This window comes from Camelus ferus, chromosome 17, assembly GCF_009834535.1.
Source record: "Camelus ferus isolate YT-003-E chromosome 17, BCGSAC_Cfer_1.0, whole genome shotgun sequence".
Classification (NCBI taxonomy): Eukaryota; Metazoa; Chordata; class Mammalia; order Artiodactyla; family Camelidae; genus Camelus; species Camelus ferus.
In genome coordinates, this window is record NC_045712.1 from 31,656,346 (window position 1) to 31,678,165 (window position 21,820).

The window sequence follows — 21,820 nt, forward strand, 5'->3', positions numbered from 1 at the left end:
TGTCACTGGGGTTGGGTGGCTGTGGGTCTGTGGAGGAGAGGCAGTCCTCCAGGAAACTAGGATGAGCAGAAACCCAGGGGCTGGTGAGGAGTTGGGGCTATGGGGATCCTGTGCCACTGGCCCAGGGCTGGACCCCCAGGGCCGGACCCCCAGGGCCTCCTGTATCCCTCCGGGTACAAAAGAAGTTCCCCTGAATGCTGCAAATGCAGACATGGAGACAGCCCCCAGAATCACCCCCATGTCCAGGCAGATCAGAGGAAAACAGCAAACAAAGTTACTGAGTTCTTTTCTCTTTTTATTGGCAAAGTAAATATATTTTTATGAAGGACCAAAGAAAATATACATAATTGTAACATATGTACACCAGCTTTATAGATTTTTTAATTTCAAATTTACACAAGGTTGATATGTTATTAAAAGATTTTATGTAGATGTACCTATGTACATTTTATTTACATACATTCATAGGATGTGAAATAAACCCCTCAAAACAAGCTAGTTCATTTGACATTAATTTCTAGACAAAATAAGGAATGCATGTCTAAGTCAGAGCTGGGAGGCCCCCCAGCTCTTCTACACGCAGTGCAGCTGCTCCCCTCTCCTCCTGAAGGTGGCCCTGGAGACTGCTGTCCTGACTTGTCTGGACACAGGATGAGGGGCTGAGCCATGCCTGGTACAGGCGCTCTGGGGCTGACCTGCACCCTCCTGTCTGCCCTGCACATCTAACTCAAGCACATGCACTGCCACCCCCCAAAGAGAAGGCTTTACCCCAATCCCACCTCCACTTGGAGGCCCGGTCCCGCACCCCTGACCGCCCTGCCTGTACCCTCTGCTGGTCAGGCTGAGCAAGGCATCTTGGACAAAGCCACGTTCACACCACAGTACAGCCTGGACTTTTGGCCTACTTCCTTCTTCCCAGCATGGCTCCCTCTGGGAACTGGCATTTCAAAACTTCACATTTCTTCTTCCCCAGCAATAAAGTGCCAGCTTCGGCCCCGGCAGGGAGCCCAGTGGGAGATGGGCCAGGCCCCAGCGCTGCTCCAGCGAGGCTGGGCGGCGGGAAGGCACAAAGGCAGGAAGGCTGCCTCCAGCCCGGAGCAGGTGGCCCGCAGTCTCCCCAAGGAGGCAGCAGGTGGAGGCTCTGGGTTCACACCCCCCGGGCTCCAGAAGGTGACTTGGCAGCACTATCACGTCCCTCTGAAGGAGGCCAATAAATTATTGCTACGAAGTACCGGGCAGGGCAGGCAGGGTAGGCAGGGTGGGCGCGCAGTTCAGGGCCGGGCTGAACGGCTGCTGCGGGGGAAGCGGTGCACCTTGACGTGCTTGGAGAGGTGGTCGCTGCGTGCAAACTTCTTCTCGCACACGGGGCACTGGTAGGGCTTCACGCCTGAGTGTGAGCGCCGGTGCCGGGACAGCTCATCCGAGCGTGAGAACCTGCAGGACATGGGTGGTCAGGGGGCCGAGCACCTCCGAATCCACTGGGCAAGTTGCTGTACCATGCCCCTGCCACCCCCAAGAGCAGCCAACAGAAGGCCGGGCAGCGAGTGGGTGACCCCACGGGCTCTCCAGGCTCCCAGGCCGGAGATTCACACCCTGCAGCTCCCACGCACAGGGTGGTGACTCGGCCAACAGCAGCTGCACCTCAGGCTCCCTCAGAACTGAACCTGGGGGTCTGCACGGGAGGACACCCCAGAGGAGAAACAGGCCTCGGAGGAGGCTCCTTTCCAGCACTTACTGCTCCCCAACGGCCTCCATCAGACTCCAGCCCCTACCACAACTCCTGCACCCTGCTTTCCTGAAAGCTAGGCCCCCTACCATATCCCCAAATATAACTGCACCCTGGCGGGGTGCTCCCAAGAGTTTAAATGGTTCTCCTACCACCTCCTCCCCTGGCCTCAGCCGGGCTGGCTGCCCAGAGGCCACTGGAATGGAGCAGCTGCTAAGGGTACCCGAGCTGACACAGGGTTCCCCGACCCCTGAGCCTGGTCCTGGCAGTGAGACCCCCACTTTCTTCTGTGCTTTGCCTGCATTGGCCTGTCCTTGGTCCTGCTTGTCACAGGACATGTGAAGGCACTGTTTCCTCTGCCTGGAATGCTCCTGTCCCCCCCCCACCCCTTAGAGCTCAGCTCAAATGTCACTCTCAGGCAAGCCCTCCAGGACCGTGTCCCACCCCACATTCCCCCATCCCACGCTCCCACAGCACTAGGCACGTCTCCCTCCTAGGCTCTGTTGCTATTGCTGCCATTTTAAATTCGTTTTCAACTTTCTGACCAACGTCAGTCTGTGCCACTAATCAGCTCCATGTTGGAAGACACCTCCCACAGCCAGTCCAGTGCCTGGTGCATGGCAGGTGCCCAGGAAGTGCAGTTATGCAGAAGAGGGAACACAGCTGCACCCACAGGAGGATGCAGAGCTGTCAGAAAGAAGGTCCTCGCAAGTCCCAGTGCGCACACACACATGCCACGTGGGCACGTCACGAACACGGGGGCATGCACTCACACACACAGATGTGCACATGAACACGTGCACACACAGGTGTACCAGGCCCAACAGCCCCACTCCTGGACCTGGGGCCACCCTAGACATAGTTAGGTGATACCCAGAGCAGCCGTCCCTAGCCCAGTCAAGAAGCAGGGCTGGGGCCCCACCCCTGGCCAGACCCCTTAGGTAGACGCCTTGGTCCCACAGCCAGCAGAACAAGCCCTGGGAAAGCTCAGGTGGGCAGCAGGAGGGCTGAAGCACCAGATGGGAGCCTGGCCTGGAGGCAGGGAGGACAAGCGGGTGGCCCAGGGCCCTGCCCCAGAGAGTGGTCAGGCTTCATGTTCCAGGGTGCCAACTGGGGCTGGCACAGAGCAGTGCTCTCACTGCCTTTGGAAATAAGGAACCGACCCATCTGTCAGATAGGACACTGAGGCTCAGAGGCCCTGATACAGGGTCACCAACAACAGAACAGCTGAGGCCACAGCAAAGGTCCCACACAGCTCCCTGCTGCACCCTGCCCACCCTGGAGACCAGAGGGCCTGGCCTGGTGTGTGATGTGGGCACTAGAGCCCTGTGTGTGAGGACATGGCATCAAGACACCCAGCAATCAGAGCCCCAGCGGGGGTTGGGCCCACCCAGGGCAGGGGCAAGCAGACCGCTACAACGCCACCAGCAGGTCCTGAGCTCCGCCAGGCACCAGGCACAGGGACCCTCCAGAGCAGCCTGTGATGTCAGCACCACCCAGGCACATACAGCTGCCTCATGTGAAGGCACTCCTTCCATCAGCCAGAAAGCCATCACGGTGAACAGTCGGGTCTAAGGGCTGTGACGGGAACAGGGACCCCAGGGTTGTGCAGTGCGCAACCTGCCCAACACCACTCAGAGCTCTGCTGACTGCAGGGAGGTCAGAGGGGGCCTCATAGAACAGGGGTAGCAGTGACACAGCAGGCTGGCCGTGGGGCCACTGGGTCTGTCCCTGCCTCCTCCTGGCTCTAGCCTCGGGCCTGCAAGTCTCCTCTGTGGATGACACGGCACCTGCCATGTGGGGCTGTGGCGAGTGGTCAGTACGCCTATGAGCCACGGCAGGAGGGCATTCTTTCTGCACAGAACAGGACGTTCTGCTGCAGGGAACAAAGGAGGCTGGCGTCTGACAGTGAAGCAAAGAAACTTCTAGGAAGGTGGCAGACAGCTCTTCCCAGACAGTTAGATCCAAACAGGGACAGCCTGGTCCTGGCCCCGTCCAGGGTGCCGGAACCACATCACCATGGAGGAAGAACAGGGAATGCTGGGTTTAGGACCAGACGCAGAAGGGAGGGGCGGTTGGCTACCTGGGCCAGTGACAGCCTTGGGGGAGGACACTGCTCATGGCACAAAGGGGTGCAGGGCAGGGCAGAGGACAGAGCACCAGGCCAAACCAGCCCCAGAGGGACAGAGCAAACCATTCACCAGGGCCACCGAGAAGTATGGGCTGGGAGCGGTGAGCTCTGCACACTGGGAGGCGGGAGCAGGCAGGGACTCTGCCCCAAAGGGCAGGCCCAGGCGGAGGTGGAGGTCAACCTGGCCCAGGCGGAGATGGAGGTCAACCCCACTGGAGCGGTGGAGGGGGTTGCAGAGAGGTCCTGAGCCTAGGGGGAAGTGGTGGGGGCGGGGAGGGCAGGCAGTCCGGCTTGAGATCCCGGCTCTGCCACTCACCAGCTGTGTGACAGTAGAGAACTTACTTAACTGCTCTGACTGTGATCTCCCTTCTGTAAAGAGGAACAACACGCTGATGCCCACCTCCTGGACCTTCTACCAGGGGTGGAGCCTCCACAGAGGCAGCAGGAGCTACTGTCTCAGTGTTGTTCCTCCTGGCCCGCAAGTGTGATGCCTGGCAGAGCCGACAGCCTTGGGGAAGAGACAGGAGACCAGCCACTGAGGCAGCAGATGCACAGGGAGAGAGTGAGGAAAGGCCAGCCCGGGGCTACGGGTGGGGGAAGGGTGCCAGCCACACCGGGGCTCCTGCTCTGTCCCTGTGGGCACATGACTATCTTTCTGGACCTCGGTGCCCCTCTGTGAAATGCAGTGGTGCTGACATGTCTTGGGGCTGTTGGGAGGCCTCACCAAGCGTGTGACATGGGAAGAACAAGCCAGAACCATTGCAAGACCAGCAGCCAATGGAGGAAAGGGCTGGAGCCTAGGGACACAGAGAGGGCCGGGGGGGGGGCCTGCGCTGAGGGAGGAGGCTGGCAAGCAGACCACGTGGCTTGTGGGCCAGAAAGTGTCTGGATAGGAATTTACATGTACCAAGCATGCCTAAGGCTACAACAGGTAATGAGCTCCCCAAGGCAGGCAGTATACAAGCAGTGTGGGAATTTGTGTTGGGGATTCCAGCGCTGAGAACAGTGCTGAACACTCGGTAAGTGCCTGTTGAATTGATGAATATCACGTCCTTGTCATCACCACCTCCCCTGTCCTGTCCAGATGGAGCCGCCCCAAAGGCAGGCCATCCTCCCACTCAACTGCTACCAGGACTCTCCACCCTGTCACTCAACTGGAGGCAATGACCAAATTTAAGGGCCATTCACATCACGTGCACATCCCCAGGGGTTCAGGAACCCTGAAGACCAGCCAGGACTCCCACATCCTCACAGAAACAGCCCTCAGCTCCCAGCCAACCCTTGCCTCTGCCACGTGTGACCCCTCTTAGGCCAGACCTGGCTCCGGAGGATGTGGGAGAAGCCCTGGGAGTGGCTGACGGCATGGATGGCTCCCAGGGGGCTCCATGGAGACCTCAATGTGCCAGGCACCCACCTTGCCTTCCCCTGTGAGGGGGATCCGGGATCCCAAGCAAGATCAGTGCCAGGGCTCAGACTGGCAGAGCTGAATCCCCACAAGTCCCACTCTTGTTACATACCTCCTCCCATGGGGAACTCACTTTCTGAAGCCACCATGCTCTGGGCTGAGATCTGCTTCCCTACAAAGAACCCTGAGCTGAGGGTCCCGTCTCCTCTTGGGGACAGTCCAGAAGAATGCAGGTCCTCTCCTCCTGGGGGAACGGGCCAGGTGGGCCACCTTGACCAAGACCAAGCCTCACCCCAGCTGGAGGGGCTATTCCCCCCCAATTCAGCAGTGGCCCGGGGAAGGAGCCTGGGAAAGCAAGGCTGCCCAACTCCTCCACAGCCCCACCCCCACCACAAGGAGGACACAGGCCGAGACCTGCGAGTCTGGGATGCCTCAAGGATGGGGACTGCCCACGTGGAAGCCGGGCCCTTCTCACACTCTGATCTCGTATGAGTGGCCACACAACCTATGGGAGGGGTGCAGCTGTGACCCCCCTGCACCCACAGCCCTGCTAGGCAGGGGCGGGGAGCAAGTCCTCCGCTTTACAGATGAGGAAACCAGGGCTGGGGCTCCAACCATGGCGCCAGCTGCCCCTCCTGCAGTTGAGCCCCAAATGTCCTGCACGTGATGGTGAATGCTGCGTCCCTGCCATCCCTCAGGCCTCACGAGCTGCCCTACAAGCACACCTGACCCGGGACCTGCTTGGCTGAATGGATGAGGCTCCAGGTTGCAGGCGGCACCATCACTGAGACTCAGCACCTAGGGCTGGAGCTCTCAAAGAAGCCCTTGGGTCCGGGGGCATCTTCAGAAAAGCCCCTTCTCTGGCCAGCTCAGTACTCCCTGCAATGGGGCTGCCAGCATCACATCAAACACTCTGGTCAAGGCTCCCATCCACGCCACAGCCTTGGCTGGCCAGGACTGTGTGGCCAGTGCCTCTGCCCCAGGGCCAACCCTCATGTGCCCTCAGATGAGATCCAGTCAAGAAAACAAAAGCTGCAAATTGTTCCCTGCTTGCTTCACACGTGCACTCACGCACACACATGCACAGGGCACAAACACACAACATGTACGTGTGCAATCACGTATGGCCACCCAGTGCACAGAGACACACGTGAAGAAAGCAAGATGCAGACACTTGTGCACACACACAGCCACACGACCTTCATGAGGTCCGGTTCTGCACACGCACAAGCACCTGTGTCACTCCCGCACACGTGTGGCCGCTGCACCAGCCAAGACCGAGACTGGGCCAGCAGCACACCCCTCCCAGGTGAACCAGGTTCCCGCAGGGTGGGCGTCCTAAATAGGGAGAGCCAGCGGGGGCACCCCTGAGCATGCCAGCTGCTGGCCTGCTGCCTGAATTTCAGGAAAAGATGGACATGCGCTTCAAAGACGGCAAGCTGCCCCTGGGGGCCTGGGGGTGGCCCATGGGGTACCATCCAGCTCTGGGTAACCCTGGGCAAGACCGCTGCTTTTGAAAGCTGGATTCCCCCCCTGTGAGCAGAGAGCCTGGAGGACCAGCCTGTCTTTGGTTTGGCACCCCGAGCCTGGTCCTCCCTCTTGGTTGGCTTCTGCGGCTTCCCAAACATGCCACCAGGTCCCCATGAGGAGCCCAGCCCACGTGCCCAAGGACGTCTGTAAAAGCAGCTGGTCCCTCTGGTTGGGGAAGCAGCCTTTTCAGGATGCGACTTGTCTAACCTGAACCCTGGGTTTAAATCCTAGCTACAAAGTGGTATGCCCCAGGGCAAGTTACTTGGCTTATCTGAGCCTCAGTCTGCACAGCTGTGAAGGGAGTAAGGGTGTACTTACCCTGCGGGTACCACGAGGCACTGAGAAGCTACGTGTGCAGGGCCGCAGACCCTCTGCTATGCTGAGCTGTCCTTGTCTCCCAGAAGAGCCCACCTGCCTTGTGGCCCAGCCCCTCCTGCAGCACAGCTGCAGCAAACCTTACCTGGTCACAGTGACACTGGAGACCAGTGAGCCCGAGGGAGGAGGAAACCCAGGGCAGAGTGCCAGCTCCAGCCCTGCCCTTGGCCCACCTGCTTCTCTCCCTAACCAGCACAATCTAACACTGGAGAGCGTGGCCTTGGCCGCACAGCTGGGGAGCAGAGGCCAGCAGACCGCGCTCACAGCCTGGGCTGTTGCCACCATACTGACCTCCAGCCGCAGCCCGGCCAGGTGCAGGCGAAGGGCTTCTCGCCTGTGTGCCGGCGCAGGTGGGCCTTGAGGTGGCTGCTTTTGGTGTACATCTTGCTGCAGCCAGGGAAAGTGCACTTGTGCATTTTGATGAGTTCTGCCGCTTGGTTCTTGGGGAACTTCTGGCCCATGAGGAGGCTGGTGGAGCCAGGCCCCAAGGGTCCTGACCCAATGGGCTTGGCAGCGATGGGCACGGGGGCAATGCGCACGAACTTGGAAGGCAGGTTCAAGCTGGAGGAGGGCACCACCTGGGGCACAAGCGTGAAGGTCTGCCCCTGGATGTTGACCAGGAGCTGGGCCACCTTGACACCCTCTGGGGCCTGCGCCGGGGAGGCGGGCTCCGCACCAGACTCCTGTTTCACCTGCACAGGCTGGATCTGCAGCAGGACGGGGATGGGGCCCTCGGGAGCCGGCCCCCCTCCTGGGCCCTGGCTGCTGCCGGCACCAGCACCTGGCTCTCTCCCGCCGGAGCCGGGATGGAGGTGGCTCCTGTGTAGCCCAGCAGAGAGCTGGCCACAGGCCTCCAAGTCCTTGCTGTTGCCCTCTGGGGCCTCCTTCACCCCGAGCTCCATGTTCTCCTCCAGAAACTCTTCGATCTCCTCCAGGGTGGGCTGGAAGGGCCTCGGGATGTCATTGGGTTCGCCCACAGGAAACTCGGGGAAGCAGAAATGTTCCCCCTTCACAGATGCTGATGCCTTCCGCCAGGTCCCCCAGGACACAGGGCCACTGCTAGCCCCAATGCCACTACAGCCACTGCTTCCCCCCAGCGTGGCCTGGGACAGCAGAAAGTCCAAGATGCTTTCCTGGCCCTCGGCACCTGGGCCACCGCTGTAGCAGGAGCAGAGGGCTTGCGAGTCGGGGCTGGCGCAGGAGCAGAGGCTGGAGGCGTCACTGTCATCCTCTGAGAGGGGCGAGGGCAACATGTGGTACGCCCGCCCGCTAGCCAGCCCGTCACCCAGATAACCAACCGGGCATTTCGGTGACGGGAAGGTCTCGTCCACTGGAAGCAAGTGGTCCACCATGCTGGCCTGGCCGTGCCGGTGGCAGCTGCGGAGAGGAACAAGGAAGCCCGGTCAGGAAGGCGGCACACTCACCTGCCACCTCATGGGCCCGTGGCCCCCCTCTGCTGCCTGCCACAGCCTCCCACTGCCAGACGCCTGGGTCCTGCCTCCATCCTGTCCCATGGGAGGGCTCTGTCTGCAAGAGTGTTTTCCGAAATTGCACCACCTGTTTGCAAAAGTGCTCTCCAGGCCCATTGCACAACCCGGCCCATGTGGTTTCACAGATCTTCCAGTACAATTCTAGGAAGGAACACGCATGTGTCTATGAACCCCGGGGAGTGAGTGAGGAAGAGTGTGAGTGTGAGGAGGCTCCCTGCACCCCAAACAGCCAGGGCGGGAATCCCGTCCACCTCAGCAGAGTTGCTGCCCTTCTGCGGACGACTAACCGCAGCCTCATTCCTGCAGGATTACTGGAGCGGGTAGGAGAATGGCCATTTGCCCTCTGACCCCATGTTGCTGCAGCCTGGGTAGGGTTGCCAGATTGACCAAATAAAAATAAAAGCCACCCAGTTAAGTTTGAAATTCAGATTTTTAAAAATTGAACAACTTTTAATATAAGTATATCCCAAGCATTGGATGGGGCACGCTTATATTAAAAAAAATTTTATCTGAGATTCAAATTTAACTGGGCAGTGCACATCCTAGTTTGTGGCAAAATTAAAGACCCATATGTGCCTGCCTTCACGGGCTGTTTCCCCATCTGAAAGGGGGCAGCCTGCCCACCCTCCAGTTCTCGGACCCCTCCAGTCTTGGCCACCTCCTCTGTGAAATGGGGGAGACAGAGAGGTGTTGTCACAAAATGCTCTCAACTGCGCCAGGCCTCTTACCGAGGCTTTGCCAGCGATTAACTTGCGGGAGCAGAGGGACCCAGGTCCCAGAGCACAGCTATTACCTCCTTGACTTCACAACTGCCTGGTGGGACGGACAGGGATCAATGCCGTGGCCGCACCCGAGGAGCGCGCACCACCTCAGGAAGGCCAGCTAACTCCTGTCTCCCCACTGGACCAGGGGCTCCTTGGGGGCACGCTGGGCTGTCAGGTCTTGGCTGTGTCCCCCGCTCCCGGTGAGGCCGCTGGTGCCCAGGAGGGGATCAGAGACCGCCAGCAGACATGAGAGGGAAAGCTGTGTCCTCTGAAGGCCATGCTAGGTCCCGTGTCCAGGGAGAGTCAACAGTGTCCAGCTGTGACATGGCCACCTCTGTGGACCTTTGTCCCCACCCAGTGACTACAGCGGTGTTTACTGAGGTTGAGGAAGGGGAACGTTCTGCACCTAAAGCCAGAGATTCTCTGCCGCATGGCATCACCTCTGCACCCAGCCCCTTGCTCTCTCTAGAGCACTAATCCTGGCACCCAGCAATGCCCAGAGCCAGGCCATCATCAGCTGGGACCTTGGGCGAGTCCTTGCTCCCAAACCTCAGTTTCCCCATCTGCTCCATGCTTCAATGACCCCAGTGGGAAGCTGCACAGAGCCCCAGGAAACTAGGGCAAGGTGGACGCCCTTGGCAAGTCTGTACCCAGGGCAGTTTTGCAGGAGAACGTTTGGCTTTTTGGTTTTAAATACTCAGCTAAGGACTTAAAACTGAGAGTTCTGAAATACACATTATTCACCAAACTGGATGCTAAAAAGGAATGAAAATGCCAGCTCGTGTGAAGAGCCCACTCTTGGCCTGAGACCTCCCCCCCCCCCCCCCGTCGTCCACTCTCTGAGTTCCTGCCTTTTCAACTTATCAGCTGTGTGACCTTGCGCAGGTGGCACAACCCCTCTGTGCCATGTCTTGGTGTGTTGGGTGGGGATGCTGCCAACTGTGCCTAGTTCCCAGGGTGTTGTAAGATCACATTTCAGGGAATGAGCTAACACACACCAAGCACTCACTATAGGAGCCGTGCGCATGCAGGTGCCGGTCAGCTACAGCCTCTGGGTTAGCCTCAGTGGGCAAGTACTGCCCCTCTGCTGTGATGCTTAGGAATGTGGGGACTCCAGCCTTCCTGGAACCGGGAACAGGCCATGACTGGTGAGGGGCAGACTGGGCCATGTTCCTGCACTGAAATGTGATCACCAACTGAATATTCCATAATATTAAGGAATTATAATTTTTTAAAACGTGATGATGTATTGCAGTTAGTACATTCTAAGAAGGCCTTACCTTTTAGAGAAACAAACTGAGAAACTCACAGATTAAACAATATAAAAGAAACAGAAGCAGAAATAAGTAAGTACAATAGAAACCTCTAATAGATTCCAAAGGAAATGAGACCCAATCTCTTCCCATAGCCCAGCACCTGGGCCCTGTCCATCTGTCCCAGACCTCAGCTCTACCTGCTCCATTCGCACTGGCTGTGAACCAAGCTCACCGGCTTCATGGCTGCAAGCCACTGCCACTATCCTCTCCGTGGACCCCTCTTCCCTAGCACTCTTGGAGGGAGTGCCTTATTTAGATCTCAGCTCAGAGGTCGTCCCCTGTGGGGCCTCCCCTGACCACCCTGTGTTACAGACCCAACAGTGCAGTCTTCCTAACAGTTGTACTGCTGGACACTACCTTGGTTATGTGTTTGTGTACTTCATTTTCTGTCTGCCTCCCCACCAGAATATAAGCTGTCCTGAGTGTTATCCCAGAGTCTGTAACGGGACCTGGCAGAACTTGCTGAGTGAAGGGGAAGGGATCAGGCATGGGACCAGCAGCAGAGCGCCTGGGCTGGGCAGCCGGGTCCTACAGCAGGGCTCAGCCGCCTGGATGGAGGCAGGGCTACGAGAGTCCACAGGGGCTGTGGGGCGCTGGGCGCCGGCCCTGAAGCACAGCAGCACGTGGCCCGGCCGGAGACGCAAGCTGCGTGCAGGGGGAGGGACACCCTGTTCCGGGCACAGTCCCCGGCAGCGGCCGGACTCCGCCCCTCCCCGGCCCGGCCAGGCCTGCTGTTTATCCTCCCGGGGACACAGCGGCTGCAGGAACAACATGTAATTGATAACAAGCCGAGCGCCGGCCAAGGGCCTTCCATTGGGTCAGCGTGCAAATCACGGGGGCGGCGGGCGGGGGCCGCCCTTCAAAATAAGAGTCCCGGCTCCTGCGCCGCTCGCAGGCCCCAAAGTCGTGAGCCCGCAGTCCTCGCACCTGTGGGGCGACAGGGCTCTCGAAGAGCCACCCGGCCCTTGGGGGGAAGTGACTTGAGGGTTTCAGGCATTTGAGGATTTTTGTCAACCTCTGGGGACTGGGCGAGAAAACAGCCCTTCCGTGGCGGGGGTGGGGGAGGTTCCACGGGAGACAGAGGGGAGGGAGAGGGAGCGGACCGCCCGGGCAGGCGGGGTGGGATCCCGCGCGGTTGACCACGCAGGGGGTGCGAGTTCGTGCCGTGTGACCGCCTGTGCGGGGCGTGGTGAGAGCTGGGACTGGGGGGGCATCTGCGACGCACTCGCGCGTGGAGCCGTGTGGTGCCCCAGCGTGTGTAGGAACATGCGTGGGAAAGGGAAGCATGGTGAGCCTGGAGCGCTGCCCGCGGGGCACCCAGCCCTCGGTCCACGCCCCCTCCCCCAGGCCGGCCGCGGTGACCGACAGTAACCCCTCGCCCCTCCCCGCCGCGCGCTCGCCCGCCCGCAGGCCCCGACATATGGGAGGCCGGCCCACGAGGCGCGCACGGACACGCGGGGCCAGGAGCCGAGGCAGGGGGCCGGCCCGCGCCGGGAAAGCGCCAGTGGGCACGTGGGGTCACTCTGCCACCAGCTTGTCCGCCCTCGGCCCCGCGCGGGGCACCCCGGCTCCTCCGACATTTCCTCAGACGCTCGCGCGGAGCCTGGGACTGCGGTGCGGGCGCCAGGCCTCGAGCCCAGAGGCCGGCCCGCGCCCCCCGCGCCCCCCGCGCCCCCGCCAACCCCTGCGCGCGAGGCCCAGTCCACGCGCGCCCGGCCTCGCCGCGCCGCTCCCACCTGAACTCGGCGCACGGCCGGCCGGCGGCCAGGCCCAGGGGTCCCGGGCCCCCGCGGGCTGCGCTGGGGGCAGGGGCCGCGCGTCCAGCACTCGTTCGCGCTCGCCCCGGCCCGCGTCGCTGCGGCGGAGCCCCCGCCGCCGCCGCTCGCTCGGCGCTCACTCCCCGGGCTCACGTGACGCGGCGGGCGCCGCGAAGGCTCGCAGGAGGCTCGGCCCCGGGCGCGCGCCCCATTGGCCCGCGCCTCGCGTCACGCGCCGCGCCCGTCCCGGCCCCGCCCCCTGCCCGCGGCTGCCGGGACTCCGAGCGGCGACCCGCCCACCGCCCGCCAGCGCCCGGCCCCCTCCCCTCGCGGTGGGCTCGTCACCGCCGCAGAGTCTGCTCCTGAATCCCGGCCCGGCCCGGGTGAGAACGAGGGCTGGGCCTGGGGCCCCGAGAAAGGCCACGCGGGCTGGGCGCCGCGGGGCAGCCCCCGCCCGACCCGCCCTCCCTGGCTCCCATCTGCGACGGCGGGCGGACCAACAGGTAACGCGGGGACTTGTCTGGGACGTTGCTGGAGAGATGCGGGCAGGCGTCCGGTGAGCCGCCCGCCCCGTCGGAAAGCGCACTAGCTGGAGTCCGCAGCAGCCCTTGGGGGCGGGAAGCGCGAGGCGCAGCGTGACCCGCCCAGGAGACGCGCGAGCTGAGGGTGCTGCGCGCCCTTTACCCACGCCCGTGGGATCCTCGCCAATACCTTACAGAAGAGACGAACTCTGAGGCCGCGATCCTCCGGACGCACAGCTGGTGAGGAGGGGTGAGCAGGCCGGTTTGTCTGCCCAGACGGTCTGGCGGGGGCGGGGTGGGGTGTTCAGGGAGCTCCTTCTACGGAGCTTGCATCCTTTACCTTCCTGGCCTGGGAGGTGGAGAGCGTTTCTGCTCCTCTCCGGACACTGCTAGAGCGAGAACTCATAGCCAGGAAGGACCTCCAGGCTCTCGGGAATGCGTGGGTCTGGGCTCCTACGTCCGTGTCGGCGCTCGACTCTGCATCCGGGGGCCCTCCTTGTGTACCCAGGAGTGTCAGGGTTGGAGCTCTTGCGACCATGAGCCAGACGGAAGCTTGGGGAGTATTTGGAGGATGAGGATGGTGATGACGCTGTCTGAACTGCCTGAACCTTTATGGCAGCATCAGCAGAACAGACAGAATCCCCTGTTTTTATAGAAGAGACAGAGGTATGGACGGTTCCATAACTCTCTGTGCAGGTGGGAGCCAGTTATATCCCTGCCCACCACTGGACCTTCACTCCTCATACACTTCCAGCCCAGTGCCCCTCATCACCTCGTGGAAAACCACACCAAAAGGTCAGAAGAAGCTTGAAAACAAAGACACACCCATAGCTTCAGCCCACGAGAAAACCTCGGCACATGCTGGTCAGAAGCTGAAGAACAGAGGAAGACAAGTGCTGTATGATCTCACTTATATGTGGAATCTAAACTAAAAACAAAGACAAACTTACAGAAAAAGCGATCAGATTTACCAGAGGAGGGTGAGGAGGTGGAATGGGTGGAAGGTGGTGAAAAGGTACAAGCTTCCACGTATAAGATAAAGAAGTACTAGGGATGTCATGTACAATGTGATAAGTATAATTAACACACTGTGTGTCACATGTGAAAGTCATTAAGGGAGTAGGTCTTGAGTTCTCATCACAAGGAAATATCTTTTTTTCTCTTTTTGCTTTTTTATTGTATTCAAGGAGATGGTGGGTGCTAGCTGAACTTACTGCAGTCATCATTTCACCAAACCTGTGAGTCAAACCCTGTTGTACACTGTACACTTGCACAGCACTGTGTGTTAGTTGTATCTCAATAAAACTAGAGAAGAAAGAAACTGAAGAACAGCCAAGATGCTTGTGTTACAACCTGAGTCAGATCAAGTCCCTCCTGGACTCAGAATGTTCCCTGGCTCCCGCCTCACCACCACCTGCAGTGCCCTACAGAGGTGCCCCATACTGACCTCGACCTTCCCTGTCCCTCTCTCCCCCTTGCTCACATCATTCTAGCCACACTGGCCCCTGTGCTTCCTCAAACATACCAGGCAAGATCCTACCTCAGGGCTTTTGCACTTGCTGTTCCTGTTGCCTGCATAAGTGCTTGCCCCATGGTTCCACCACCCTTTCCAGGGTTTTGGTCAGATGTTACCTTCTCAGGGAGCCCTGCCTTAACCTTGACATTAAATTAAATAGGGCTGAGGAATCTACTACACCAGACAGGTAAAGGAGTCAGTCATTGGAGAAATTAGGAGACCACTTTTCCCCAAAGAGATCCAGAACACCCCTGGCTAGCTTCCAGGGAGCTGCTTTGTACAGGCGACTCCTACTGGCTCATTCTCCCCTCCCTCTGGCACCCACCTTGGCCTGTAAGCCCACTCATCATTCAGATATCAGCTCACACTTAGCTTTCTTGAGGACTTGGCCCCACACCTACTTTCCCTGCCACCTGCAGGCTGGATTGAGGCTCACATGCTGTCCCTCATGGCACAGGGCCTGTACAGAGGAGGGGTCAGTAGATTTGTGCTGACTGAATAAATGAGTGAATAAGTGAGTGAATGGGGGTATCGGCAGCCTAAGTACCTGAAGGTCCACCTGTGCAGGTGCCTATAGGGTTTACCGCAGGCCATTTTAGGGGAGGAGAACCCCCGCAATGTACTGGAAAAATGCTGCTGGGAATTCCTTGCCCAGAAGAGAAACAGGCCAGATGATGCTCTTCAAAAGAGATGGCAAAGAAAAAGAAACATTTACGTCATTTGTTTATTGCCTGTCTTTTCCCCACTATCTGACAAGCTCCCTAAGAATGCATACTTGGATTTTTTCCTTCAGTGCTGTATCCCCAGAACCTAGGACACTTCAGAAATATCTATCGTGAACTGAGAGATTGTTTCTTTTCTCTCCTTCCAAAACTTAACAGATTGATAGTATTTGAAGAGTTCCTGGAGAGCTGGCACTGTCCCTAGCACTATGGTCAGTGGTCCTGTCCTCATCCGTGTCCCACACACATGCCCGCAGCCTTCCCATGCCTCCCCAAGGCCTCCAGCCTGCCCTGGGGGCATTTAAAGGGCCCCATCCAGTGGTCAGGGCATAAAGGGACCATCTGAGGCGATGCCATCAAGCCATGGGGCCCCAGCAGTCCTCTCTTCCCAGGTGGGAGGCAACAACCGCCCCCCCCCCTTAGCTAGCCAGTGTCCCTCTCTTCTGATTGACGACGTGCTGGGATGCAGAGGAGACCCCTCTGTTCTGGGCTCATGGCCGGGAGTGGGCAGGCATAAGGGGATGGCCATGGAGTTGGCCAGGGGCTGGGCAAAAATACAGGCAGAGGGTTCTGCAGGTGGGAGCCTGGATCCTTCCCCATCAAGCAGGCCCCTGGAGTTTACGTGCAGGCAAGAGGCCAGTTTGTCCCTGCTCCAGGGAAAGCAGCTAAGCCCTGGGCCCCAGACCCTCAGCCATGGGCATGTACAGCCCTGAGGGACAACAGCCCAGGGCCCTGGGGGGCACGACCATCAGGAAGAAACCAGAATGGAGCCTGAGTCTCAGGAGCCTGTCCCCCCAGGCAGACTAGTGGCAAAGGCCCCAGGGACAGAAGTGGGGCTTAACTCTGGGGCGAGGGCTCCAGCTTCCTCTGTTTCGTGGCTGGGCACGTCAGTGCAGCTCTGGGGGACTGGGTGCCCCTGGGCTCTCCTCTTCCCTACCTCTGCCATGAATGGTGGTCTCTGGCACCTGCCAGAGTTCCAGCCTGGACTCTAGTCCATGTCGAGTCCCTCTAGTCAGCCGAGTGGCTGCGGGCAAGTCAGCAGGCCAGGCAGACCTCAGTTTTCTCAAGATCCCATCATGCTTGTCTCACAGGGTTGTTTGAAGATCAGGTGAAGTCATGGGTGGGAAAGTTACTGGGAGGACAGAGACTGACCGAGGCTGTCATCACTCCTTCCGCTACAACTGGGTGCTCCTCGGTGCCCACCCTGCCCTGGCCCGGAGCTGAGCAACACTGCAGAACCAGACCCTGCACTCCGCCCGGGACAGTAGGGTGATGGCAGTGAGGGGGTGAGTAAGAGCTCGAATGACGCAGCAAGGGTCTCCACCTGGAGATTGGGGAGATACTTTACAGAGCAGCACACCTTAACCCCCTTGGGGAAGGGCATGCGGAGGCTGGGAAATGCAAGAAGCCTGTGAAACAGAGGCCACATCGTCGAGGGGACCAAGGGCGTGGGATTCTCTGTCTCCCTGGTTCAAGCCCCAGCCTCTGGGGCTGACATCTGGGCCATTCATTTGAGTAATTCTTGTAGAAGTAACCCCTGTGCATAATTTAAAGTTCAAGCCCTGCAGAGAGGCATGAGATGAAAGATAAAATTCTGCCTGGTCTCACTCCACATTTCTGTCTTGTTTTTCATTTTACCAAATTCTAAGTGGTGTGTGTGTCTCTTTCGTGTCTACAAGGGGAGGTGTGATCCCTGCCCACCGCTCCGGGTCTCTGCCCCACGGGCTTGTCTGCACAGATCACGGCAGCCCTCTTGTCTCCCAGGAGAGGCACGGGCAGAGAGGAGGGTGTGAGGAGGTCGCCGGGAGTGGCTGTGTCCCTCTGCCAATCAGGCACCCAGCAGAGCTTCTGAAGCTGCCCCTCTCCTGGTCTTTGCCCTGATGCCTCTTGCCCAGGACGGGTGGGTCAGCCCTTGCTGAAGCCTCCAGCTCTCAGGCCAGCAACACCTGTGTTGCCCTCACAGACGCCCACTTTTACCTCCAGCGTCACAGGTGAGGAGATTTCTGTGGGAGAGGGTGCCGCCCCAGGGCCCGGTGCAGGTCTGGTGATGCGGTTGTGGGGCCTCAGACCCACACACTGTCCTGGAGGCACCCGAGGCCTGCGTGGGAGGCCTAGAGCACATGCCGAGCCCTCGCGGGGCCCAAGGATGCCACAGCCCGGCTGGCCCATCAGGAGCGCCTCATCGGCTCTGCTGTGCTCCACGGTGGGGCCTGTTCGGGGCCGCAGAGATCCCGTCCGTGAGCCAAGTGTCTGCCCCACCTCCGGGTCTCCCCTAGAAAACTCCCCTTGAGCGCCCCCAGGCACCACAAATTAAACCCATCAAGCCTGCCCCAGCATATTAGTCAGCCTGGGCCTCCGTGACAAACACCCAGACCAGGCGGCTTCAATAGCAGATGTCATTCCTTGCAGCCCTGGAGGCCAACGTCTGAGACACGGTATCAGCAGGGCTGATTCTTTCTGAGGACAGCGTCCGTCTCCCCATGTCCTCACACAGGCAATCCCTGTGCTAGTCTGTGTCCTAATCTCCTTTTGTAAGGATGCCAGCTGCAGTGCTTCAGACCACCCTGATGACCTTACTTTAACTTGATCAGCTTTGTAAAGACCCCTTCTCTAAATACAATCTTATTCTGAGGTCCTGGGGTTAGGACTTCAACGTAGGAATTTGGAGGAGCACAGCAACACCACGACCCCCTGGGGTATTCCAACTCGGTCAACAGCACCCCCACACCTGCCTCATCCAGAGCCGTGTCCAGCAAGCCCCGCCCCATTTTCTGTGGGATTGTCCACTGGTGGCTGTCCCGTTGCCGCCATCCCCACTGTCTCCCACAGTGAGATGCAAGTGGCCGGCTGGAGAGGGCTCCTGGCCGAGGCTCCACCATGTCTCCCAGCACCACGGTAGAAGACACGTCTTGACCTGCCCTGGAGTTTGAGGCTCTGGGCACCATGGCCCTGCCCAGTGTCCACTTGCTTCCATAAGCCCCAACCTGGGGGGAGGGAGCATTTTCTCTTGGACAGCCCCGCCTCTGTTGGAGCAAGGGCTCTGGACCGTTCTCTGCCTATAAAATGGGGACAAGAGCCCCACTGCCTCAGCCGCACGGGTGTCCTTCCTGCTCAGTTCCTCCAGAGGGGCCCCCCCGGGGAGGACGGGCCACTGACAGCCTCCAGCTCCTGCCCAACCCAGGGCTTCCTGACGGGCAGTCTGGGCCCGCTAGGATTGAGTGAATTAATTCACATAGAACTTAGGAAAGTGCCTGGAACAGAGTAGAAATCTCTGACTCAGAGTAGAAATCCAGCCCCATGTAGCTCCTTCCTGTGGGCCATCCTCAGGAACTTTATCCCCGCCATAGAAGATGCTTGTGTCCTCTGTTGACCAGGGCTTCTTAGGTGTCCTGAGTGCACTGTGCTTCCTCTGACCGCAGGGCCTTTGCACCCACTGCTGCCTTTGTGTGGACACCCTGATCTCCTTCCCCATGAGCTCCTGTATTCTCCATATCACGTCTCGCATGCTGCGTCCTCAGGGAAACCTTTCTCACCTCTGGTCTCTGCTCTCCCAAAACCACATGCTGCTTTTTCAGAGCCTCTTTCGGGACTGATCCACTGAGTGTGTGCTCGCTTACAAAGTCCTCACAGGCTTGTTCTCCCTGTCCCAGAAATCCCTGTGTCCAGCAGAGCCCAGACTTGCAGTTTCAGCCTCCCCTGCAGTGGCTGTGTGCTGAAATGAGGGCTGCGGCTCCAAGTCCCCACAAAGAGGAGGGCGGCCTCCTTCCTGGTCCCTCCTCCATGCTGGCTACAGCGCAGGAGGCAGACAAGGGCAGCGCCTCCAGGATGGGCAGTGACAGTAGAAGGAACCCAGACCCAGACAGCCTCACAGAGCAGAGCTGCCCCTCCAGCGTGGGCTTTCAAGGACAGAAAAAGTCTTGCTGTTTAAGCCCGTATTACTTTGAGTCCCTGTGAAGGCAGGGGACACGTGTGTCTTGGTTTCACAACACCCTCCTGCACCTGAAGGGCCTTGATTAACATGTGACAAACGGACAGCTGAGCTCTTGAGGGCTGGGTCATGTCTCAGTCAACCTGTTAGCCCTGCACAGCCAGCTGGTGGAGGGAAGGGTGTCTGGGCGGGCCTTCCCTATGTCCCTGTTGTCAGTAAGGCTCCCTGTGTGGCTGGTGCTGCCATGTTGGGCAGTGCCCAGCAGAGCTGGAAGGAGGGGTAGGGAGGCTGCAGTGCAGTGCAGCCCCCCGAAGTCGGGTGGACATCGGCTCATCCCTGACACCAGAGCCAGGCAACCAGGCAGACGGGGCTTGAGGCTCTGCTCCTCGTCCCTCCAGTTCATTTGAGGAATCATATCACAGTGGCAGCAGCGCCAATCACAGTGTTCAGACCTTCCTAGTCGTCTGATTCCTGCCGACACCCACCACAGGGGAGGAAGGAACTTTCTGTGCCTCACAGCAAGAGCTCTCAAGCAGCCTAGCTAGTTCCCGGTTAGACCTGCCATAGGCCAGGCCTGTGCTGGGCACTTCACAGCCATATGCTCTGAGTCAGGGCCCACTGTGCGCTGGGCCCAGTGCTGTGACACATGCATAGCCATGCCCTTGTCGACCCTCCCCTGTTTTACAGAAGAGAAATCTGAGGCCAGAGAGGTGGAGCATCTCACCCAAAGTCACACATCAAATGCAGTGCAAAGGCAGAACTGGAACTCACACCTACCTCATTCCAGACCCTGCTTCCTTTCCTTGTTGCCAGGCTGCCAAGATTGGCTCCTGGACACCGTGCATCCCTGCTCCACCCCACTGCTCGTCCCAGTCAAGCTGTACCCCTCCCACCAACAGGTGAACTCCCCTAAGGAACAGGATGGAGCCAGAATAGCTGGACGCAGCAAAGTGGACTGCAGGCATCACACCACCCTGCAGTCCACCTGGAGCAGTCCTTCCAACCTGACCCCAAAGTGGTCGGTGCAGGGTTTACACAACCTCTATGTAACAGAAAGGGGTTCTCATCGAAGCTGGCTGCCGCCCCAGCAAGTTGCCAGAGGAGGAAGGATTCCTTGGGAATGCTCTGCAACTTGGCATAGGAACAACTTAACGGACCACTGCTGAACAGAGCAGGAACCCCTGGTAAAGGGGGTCAGGAAGCAAGTCCAGAGCTGTGCTGCACTCTTCAGACACATGATTTTATTTAATCCTCATCATTCTTCTCCTACTAAGCCCATTTTACAGATGGGAAAACAGAGGCATGGGGAGGTCACTACTCAGGATCCCACAGCCAGCAGGAGGTGGTGCCCAGGTTCCACCCCCCAAAATAACGAGGTAGTGGGAAGTCTGCTGCTTCCTGGAGAAGGCTTGAGACCCCGGGAAGGGGCGGTCAGCAGAAGGATCTTGAGAGGGCCCCCGGACAAGGTGGGAACAGGGGAAGAGTGGGGTGGCAAATCTCCGGAGCAGGAGAGGGCTGAAGCACAGCTCGGGCAGGGACACCTGGCCATCACTCATCCCCTGACTTCTGTCACTGGGTCCTTACAGTCCTTGCCTCTCACCTCTGGGAGAGCCTGCGACACCCTGGTTAGGGGTGTGAGGGACAGAAGGCATGGCTCTGCGGGTCAAAGCAGTGACCACAGACCTCGGGCCAAGCCAGGCGTGCCAGGGCACTGAGGGGTCAGGATGGAGGCGTAGCTTGGAGACTTGAAGCAGCAGGTTCGTGAGCAAGAGGGGTCTGTCTGGCCTCCACCAAGCCAAGCCACTGACTGTCAGTGCCTGGGTCAGGGCCCAGGCTCCCCTCCGCTGGGCACTGCCCTCTTCCACAGTGACTCACAACCATATATGCAGTCTCCAGCACTGGGAAGGGGAAGTGGGAGGGGAGGGTTCGTGTCTCTGCCCATGGGGCTGGAACCCAGAGACCCGAGTCAGTCACCACTCTTTGTGGGTCTCTGTTTTCTCCTCAGCACCAAGAGTTTGGCCAAAACAGCCTCTGAGGTGTCCTGGGGTTGGGGGGGGGGGCGGGGAGAAGTCTGAACCCACAGGTCTTCTGAGGCACAGACTCTGGGAGGCAGGTGAAATCAGCTGCTCCCTGACCTGTGGTATGAGGCCAGGGGCAGGTGGCACGCCCCAGGCCACTGACATGGCCCCAGGACTTCCTCACCTTCCTGGCCTTCCTGGAGCAGCGCCTGTGATCCTCTGGCTAATACAATAGGTAACTTCATTAAATGCTTACTGTATACCAGGCACGGAGCTAGAAGCCAACCCTGCGGAGGTTTGCCGTATGCCAGGCAGGGTTCCCCGTGCCAGACAGCCTCCTCTCACTTAAACCATGCTGCTTCCCAGTGATGCGGGCACCTCTGTTGTGCTGTGAGGGGAGCGAATCCGTGACACAAGACCAGCCACCACGGGAAGGAGCACTCAGAGAGCCAGAGAGCCCCTGGACATGGAAAAGGTAACCAAGGCTGACCAGCTGCATGGACACGTGCGAGACCCACATCGAAGGACAGATGGAGACTGTGAACATACACAGCCGGGCTCAGTGTCCGCTGGGAAGGAATCGGGTTCACGTCAGAAACAGCAGGTGGAAAGCACCTCCCC

The 21,820-nt window shown here is 59.2% G+C and overlaps 1 protein-coding gene and 1 long non-coding RNA gene across 2 annotated transcripts; one reads left to right on the plus strand and one right to left on the minus strand.

Moving 5' to 3' along the window:
- Positions 1-274: 274 nt before the first annotated feature.
- KLF15 (Kruppel like factor 15) lies at positions 275-12,632 on the minus strand. Its single transcript, XM_032458834.1, has 3 exons — positions 12,474-12,632; positions 7,459-8,544; positions 275-1,434 (listed from the first exon to the last, which is right to left on the minus strand). Exons 2-3 carry the CDS (start codon positions 8,517-8,519, stop codon positions 1,272-1,274), a joined length of 1,224 nt encoding a protein of 407 aa, XP_032314725.1. The 5' UTR covers positions 8,520-8,544; positions 12,474-12,632; the 3' UTR covers positions 275-1,271.
- On the plus strand, positions 12,618-14,341 carry LOC116657210. The gene is made up of 2 exons (XR_004312235.1): positions 12,618-13,255; positions 13,712-14,341. It is a non-coding gene; the product is annotated as an uncharacterized LOC116657210 (long non-coding RNA).
- The last annotated feature ends 7,479 nt before the right edge of the window (positions 14,342-21,820 follow it).

Excerpts from the sequence above, each read along its gene's own strand:
- KLF15 (XM_032458834.1), bottom strand. The coding sequence starts at position 8,519 with ATGGTGGACCACTTGCTTCCAGTGGACGAGACCTTCCCGTCACCGAAA. Across the intron at positions 1,435-7,458 it reads TGGCCGGGCTGCGGCTGGAG|GTTCTCACGCTCGGATGAGC; the intron begins GTCAGTATGGTG and ends CATGTCCTGCAG.